Source organism: Hippocampus bargibanti, linkage group LG15 (genome assembly GCF_051943395.1).
Source record: "Hippocampus bargibanti isolate YZ-2025 linkage group LG15, ASM5194339v1, whole genome shotgun sequence".
NCBI lineage: Eukaryota > Metazoa > Chordata > Actinopteri > Syngnathiformes > Syngnathidae > Hippocampus > Hippocampus bargibanti.
In genome coordinates this window covers 8,125,040-8,132,362 of record NC_142748.1, presented here as the reverse complement: position 1 = coordinate 8,132,362, position 7,323 = coordinate 8,125,040, and the positions used below count along the sequence as shown (strand labels likewise).

Here is a 7,323-nt window from a genome sequence, read left to right as displayed (position 1 = left end):
TTCAGACTTTTAAGTGACTGATCAGCGTTTATTGTCAAACACAAACATACATTAAAATGCACAACAACGATCACATTTGCAGCACTGTACGGCGTGAGTTGGTTACTATGGAAACTGGCTCATAGAGATCTTTGTCTTTTGACAAAGTTAGCATGCACCACGGTTCTGGTATGAAAACATGACTTGGAGGGTGGGGGGGCGGGGTTTGGCATTACCCTGCATATGAAATACAACAGCTTTGTGTAGGTTGGACAATAAAAAAAAGCCATCCAAACTGCTTTGCTTCCATTTGGTGCTTCATGCATGATGGGATGTCTTAACAGGAATTTTTTAAAACTATTTTTTGGAATTGGCTCTAAATTTTAGAAAGCTCCATACCTGTCAATCAACTAATCTATACATACAGTACATACAACACACAAAACCGCCCGATCATAATGCTAAAAAATATGCAGACATTGACATTGATACCGCTTTGAAAGATTGGCTCATCCTACCCTCGCCATCCCATCATTTGGCAACTGACATTTCAAAAGCATCCCTGTCGCCCGCGCACAAAACTAGCGACGCGGCGCCCCAGCAACTTTTTTTGTGTCAAACGAGGGTCAACGGAGGGATGAAGGGGAGAAAAAAAAGCCGCCATCAAAATAGCCAAAATGGCCACAAAGAGAGTATCTAAACCGACTTGAATGCAGGGTTGGTAACCATGGCAACTCCGTAGCACCCTCAATGGAATGTGCAACATCCCAATGAAAAACACCCAAATAGGAAAGACTCCAATGCACAAGGGGGGGGGGGGTCAACAGAGATCCGATTGGGCTATGTGGAAGAATACTTTGACACTGCCATTTAAAAAAAAACATGTGACTGTTTCTAATTTTGTCCGCTAGAGGGCGCATTAATGACCACTTTAACTCATTCACTGCCAGGATGTACAATAATAATAATAATAAGAATGACAGATAGCTAGCTGGGCCTTCACTCAACCCGGAAGTCACTCTGATAGAAAGCTAGCTCGCTAATAAACAGGTAATTCAATAACTAAGTAACTCGGATAGAAAGCTAGCCAGCTAATAGATAGCTAAGAGATAGCTAGCTAGGCCTTCACTCAACCCGGAAATAAGTCAGATAGAAAGCTAGCTCCTCTCCTCTTTCATCTAGAACTGCTTCATGTCACAAAGAGGGTACAGAAAGAATGATTGACTCTGTGTCTTTGTGTTGTCATATTATTTGTTAGTATTTTTGTTGTTGTTGTTTTTTTACTTTATGTTACTTCCGGGTTGATGTGAACGCTCGCACGTGTGGCCGCCGCTGCTCACCCGCAGAAAAAAATATCACTGTAAAGTGTCCTTGAGAGTTTTGAAAGGTGCTTATAAATGAAATGTATTATTATTGACAACAGCTGAAGCTGGAACAAAGTGCTAACATAGAAAAAACGGAAATGCTACCCCATTGTGGAAAGGAAAAAAACATGCCCAGAGGCCATGGCCAGCGCTTTATCGGCACCCAAACGAGAAAAAAATAAAATGGCGCTCTACGTCATATTTTCAATTCCCGAATAAATTGGTGAATGGCAGTGAATGAGTTAATGACTGGAAGGCACAAACATACCAAGTTTGATACCCCTGCTCTCATGACGATGGTTATAAAAAGTCCACTGAGGAAAATGACGTGTAGGGAGTAGTAGCGGGATGAGTTGGAGGGGGGGGTGGGTGGGTGTCATGGCAACAGCTCACAGTCCCTGCCGGGCCAGCGAGGCGCTGACCCGATCGGCCAGCGTGGACAGTTGGGGCGGGTCGGCCATGTTGAGGCTACCGGACGACGACACGGTGCTGAGCTCTTGGGTGGGCGAGTCCTCCAGGGAGATGATCTCGGCGCCGTGGTCCGTACGCGCCCTGGCGCCTTCACGGAAGTTCAGCTTGTGGCTCTCGATCTGCGACCAAACGGACAAACGGCCACTTTTGTTAGTGACGGTACCCCTCGATTCAAAAAAAAAAAAAAAACACGCTGACCTAGCGTCTACACGAAGGGAGATGATGATGATGAGGATGATGAAGATGGCGTATTAGTACTTACTGGCGTCCTCCATCTTGGCGGGTGAGACAGCGTGAGGGGGCGTGGCGGCAGGGGAGGGGCCATCCGAGGGGCTTGCACCGCCTTTCTTTTCCATGGCTCGCTACGCCGGGTGTAAGGGGAAGTGTTATGGGCGGGGGGGGGGGGTGACGCATGCAACAAAAGCAAACGTGATGGCGTCAACACAAATCAAATCAAAGCGCAAACTGAAAATAAAAATTGTCAATAATAATGAGCAGTGCATGATGGGAAAGGAAGCGACGGACAGCTGCTGGTCATTTTTATCACCCTAAAACAATCGTACCTTGGTTTTCAACCATAATCCCTTCCCGAAACCTGGTCGAAAAGCAATTTGTTTGAAAACCAAAACATCACTTTTCATTATATTCAATGTCTTTTTTTTTTATCCGTTCCATATCTAGAAAACAGCACTTTTTAAACAATTTTAAAGCATAAACTGTATACATATGTAATAATAGAGCAGGTCAAACCCAAAATGTTTGTTTGTCAACCGAATTGGGTGAGAACTGAGATGTTTGAAAACCAAGGTTTGACTGTACAATCTTATTTTATGTTCTTCCCTCAAGCCAAAGGAGCCCAAAAAAAGCCAACGAGATCTGCAGCAGGCCGAGAATTTAGTTTGTGGGCGTTTTACCTTTTTCTGGCCGCCTCCCGGCACGTGATTGATGTTGCCAAGTGAGCCCACCTTGGACTGAACTCTGAACTCCAGCTTCTCGTTTTTGATCTCCACGTTGCCGCCACCTGGAAGAAGAAACAACGGATCAGATAATTGCGGGAGGACTTCCCTTGATACCGTGACCTCGCCCACGCACGTGAACTCACCCGGTTTGTGGCGGATGTTATCTTTGGAGCCGCACTTGGACGACACGCTGGTCAGGTCCACTTTTTTGTGGACAATTTGCACCTGGCGGGAGAACAGAAGACGACCTTCAAGTCCTTGGGGTGCAAAACACCAAACACCCCCATGAAAACTGCCCAGGCCCCGCCCATCTCTTCAGAACCGTTTTTGACGGACATCCGTCACAGCAAATGATGGATTTGGCATCGCCGCGGAAACGCCAGGTGATAGACACAAAATGGACACGCCGACTTGTGTCAAAAGGTATCTGGTAGCTGGCTGGCTATCTATTGGCACTTACAAATGACACGTATTATTATTATTATTATTATTATTATTATAAAAGTGCAGCTGGTAGCGGTCAGGTGGGGTGTGGGTAGTACGGATTGGTTGCGGGGTTTGATCCTTGACAAGGAAAAAGGGGGAGGGTCTTGGACTGCCCAACAGCCAATCAGCAGTGAGCTACTCACATTGCCTCCACCGGGGACATGTTTAATATTATCTTTGGAACCGCAGCGGGAACGCACGTTGCTCAAGTCCAACTTCTTGTCCACAATCTCAACCTGGAAGTCAGAGATGCTGGTTACCATGCACAAAATGGCCTACGTGCCTGGACAAAGAGCACCCAGTCCCAAGTCCACCGCACCCTAGCGGTCGCTACAGACGTTAGCGTTCATACATACATGGCCTTCACCGATACGCCACTTAACACCCTCACCTTGCCACCGCCTGGCGTGTGCTTGAGGTTATCTTTAGAGCCGCAACGGGATTGGACGGCCGACAGGTCCATTTTCTTGTCCAGGATTTGAACCTGAACAAGGAGATGGTTTTGAAGTGGCTCAGCCAATACGCGTCAAGCGCGCCTCGACTCACGTTGCCGCCACCAGGGACGTGTTTGATGTTGGCTTTGGAACCGCACTTGGACTGGACGTTGCTGTAGTCCACTTTCTGGTCCAGGATCTGCACCTGAGTAGGAAGGAGGACCACCAGGTGACCTCAAAAACACCATCGTCCTAGGCCTAGCTAGGTCCCAGAGACCCTCAACATCCCTACCTTGCCACCGCCCGGCTGGTGCTTGAGGTTTCCAGTGGATCCGATCTTGGACTTGACGGTCTTGAGGTCAGGCATGGGCGGTGCCGAGCTCAAAGGGACGGCGGTCTTCAGGGAACCGGGTGACTTTGGAGAACTCCGCACCACCGCCACCTTCCTCACCTTGTGGGTGTCGCTTGCCGACTTGCCTCCGGGCGGAGACTTGGGCGTCCCAGGACTGCTCTGGCCGCTCGTAGCATCTGAAACGCAGTCCGATGACGGCGGTTGGGGGGGTCGGCAGGTTTCTATTGGTTGAGTGGTGGCGCTGCCGTGGACGTACCTGGCTGAGCTTTGGCGGACATTTTGCTAGCAGTAGTTTGAGACTTCTGCAATCCAGAAAAAGCAGACCAGTGAAGATCCTCCATGATTGGAGGACTGCCGCGTGTGTTGAACCTACCTTCTCCATGGCTCCATTGTCCATCTTGTCTTTCGCCTGTCCCCTCAGGACGCCGCCGTTCTCGTGACGGTGCTCGTTAAGGCTCAAAGCGGCCATGTTGGCTTCCGCGGCAGCCATGTAGCTGTTATTGGCAGCGGTATGGTCCATGCTGGCGACGGCAGAGCTGCGGAAGAAGGAGATACAAGATGTAAAACGTCATTTAGAAGCATGGATGAAGTCCAAGATGGCGCCCGAGCAGGCAGCCGACAGCAAGTTCTCACATGAGCTAGCTTTTTTTGTCGCGGCTTGGAATTGAAGCGGATTTACGTGGGACAGTCTCTTTTCGTCAATGGATGCTACAGCTTTGTTTGTGTTCAACATTTAGCTTAAAGTCGACATGCACATTCCACCATGACGTCCCTGATCCACTGGAGTAAAGGACGCGTTGATCGTCTGCTCTTTCATCTACAACTGCTTCATACAACAAAGTGCAGAAAGTGCTTAGGATTGAATCACTGTCCATGTTTTTTGTGTTGTCACATTATTTGTGATTTAATTTTTTGTTGTTGTTTTGACTTCAAAATGGCGCCGCGAGAGTGGCTGCCTTGACAGCATCTCCTGTATTTTGTTTTTCTACTTCTTCCTTTCCTTTACTCTTCCTGTGAAATGTCAATTTCTCCACTGCAAGACTAATAAAGGCTACTCCAATCCACCGCCACCGCCAGGCGCCGAGGTTTCTTTCGCCCACCTTCCACTTGCCGCCACCGGCACAAAATGGCTTCCCAGTGGTCCCGACTTGCTCAAACAAACAACAGCAAATCATGATGTCACTTTTCACAGTAATGGGGACCCTTGTCAAGCCCCGCGCAGTGTGCGTGTCCTATTTAGCCGCGCACCCCTCAGCGCTCGCGGACAAAACCGCCATTGAGGCGTTTGCATGAACGAGCAGCCGGAACAAGACAAAGAGGACGGGTGAGGGAGGGGCGGTCTTCACCAAACCTCCACCCCCCCCCCCCCACCCGACCCCCTTCACATGCAGCCGACGTTGGATGCCGCTAGCATGTTAGCATTCTTCCCCGTTGCATGTCGTCCGACGTTTAGCTATACAAGCCTATTGATGGATCTTGTCTGCTAGTTTAGGATTGGACGCCACTCCAGGTAGCGTCCACTCCTCCCTGCTCTATTTAGTGCTTGATTGGTCCTGACCCACTTAGCCGCTTCAGGCTCGCCGCCGGAAGCTTCCGGCAAAATGATCTTGCGCATACACACGTGCACGGTCATAAACAAACATATTATAAACACCAATGTAATCCACATGCATGCACATGCGCACAGTTTGCCCTACCCTGGCGTCTACTGACATGCTAACACTAGAGCTAGTTTCACACCTGAATGCTTTATGCTAATCTATACTAAGCTAACAGCGCTAACCATGGGTTTCCTTGAGTCATTTTTCATAGAGGGTAAAGAAGATACTTCGGTGAGTATTGTAATTATCTGTCTGCATGTGTTGCACCATCGTTTGTGTTCAAATAGATTCCCTATACAATACTATACTATACTACTACTTGCCTATTTATAGTGTTTTCATTGTTTGTTCGCCTTGAGATTTTGAAGTTGTTCTTGTTTGCTTCAGAATCATCTTTATTGGCCAAGTATGTCGAACACACTGCTCACCCACAGAAAAAGTTATCCTGTGAATGTAAAGTGACCTTGACAGTTTTGAAAGGTGCTTAGAAATTAAATGTATTATTATTATTATTGTTGTTGTTATAGTTATCTATTAGCTAGCTAACTAGCTTTCTATCTATATGAGTTACTGTTTAGAGAGCTAATGGCGACGGGGGAAGAAGCTGTTTAAATGTCTGCTGGATTTGGTGGGCATGGATTGTCGCTGGAAAAGGTGGTGGGCAGGGTGCGGAGGGTATCGTTATGTCATTTTATTTGTTTTGTGTTTATGTTCAGAGTAAACTTAACCAGGGAGTGGCAATTAACAGCGGGAAGGCTATTTTCGGGAGGGTCCTTCACGAGTTTCCAAACCGGTTCGTATTGTCAACTAAGTTGAGTTGAGATATTGGCACCAGTGTATCTCCATTTTGTTTTCTTGTAAGGGGAAGCAAAGGCGAAAATGTTCTTCCATGTCTGAAGAAAAAAATGTGGCTAGCCTGAACTAGCCTTTCCAAAGGACTGACTAATGCATGCACCTTATGCTGATCTGATGGAAGGCCACACAAGGGAAACGTCATCGTTATCTTTTTTTAGGCAGACTGCTAGAACGTTCTGAGGGGGGGGGATATGTGGGGGGAGATGGTGTCAGCCATCGTTGCTACCACGTTCTAGAATAAAACAATGCGCGCTCTCGCAGCGGACACGCGCGACACAAAGACGCTCGTCGCGAGAACCTGCTCGAAGGATTTCGCGTGCACGCGCGAACGACGCCCGCCGTCCCGCGCGCGAGGAAAAAAACACATACACGCGCACTATGGCGCGCGCGCACGCGTTTAGCAAATCAACACGCATATTGTGGATTCGTACGTGCATGACCTCAAACGAAAACGCACGCGCGCGACCCGTATCGCCTTGCGCGTGATGCTAAATGCGTTCCGGCTGGATTTGGGGTGTGGAAATAGGGGGTCACGGCGGCATTGATTCTTACCTGCGTGCACTTGCAGACGATTCGTTCTTCTCTCGGGTGGACGGCGCGCACGCAAGCACGGCTCCCTCCTCCTCGCTTTGAACGCTCACGCCGATGGGGGGCGCGCGCCTGGGTTGAAACTAATATTTGTTTTTCCCCATTTAAATGTATTTAATAATTCAATGTAACATTTAGCTCCACACGTGCCTTCATTTGATTTTTTTTTACATTTCAGCATAAATAAACGAACGTACCCCCCGCCCACAGAAGCCTATGTTGCTCTATTGCCGC

At 48.2% G+C, this 7,323-nt stretch overlaps 1 protein-coding gene across 4 annotated transcripts; it reads right to left on the bottom strand.

The window, feature by feature from the left end:
- LOC148887529 (microtubule-associated protein tau-like) lies at positions 1-7,206 on the bottom strand. 4 transcript variants are annotated; one of them, XM_089014754.1, is made up of 11 exons: positions 7,054-7,206; positions 4,419-4,581; positions 4,302-4,347; positions 3,986-4,221; positions 3,806-3,898; positions 3,651-3,743; positions 3,403-3,495; positions 2,917-2,998; positions 2,729-2,835; positions 2,077-2,176; positions 1,765-1,933 (listed from the first exon to the last, which is right to left on the bottom strand). In XM_089014754.1, exons 2-11 carry the CDS (start codon positions 4,563-4,565, stop codon positions 1,905-1,907), a joined length of 1,026 nt encoding a protein of 341 aa, XP_088870880.1. In that variant the 5' UTR covers positions 4,566-4,581; positions 7,054-7,206; the 3' UTR covers positions 1,765-1,904. The 4 variants fall into 4 exon arrangements, with proteins under 4 accessions (XP_088870879.1, XP_088870881.1, XP_088870880.1 ...); XM_089014753.1 differs by lacking the exon at positions 2,077-2,176 and having other exon boundaries at positions 1-1,933; positions 7,054-7,204; XM_089014756.1 differs by lacking the exon at positions 3,403-3,495.
- Positions 7,207-7,323: the final 117 nt, after the last annotated feature.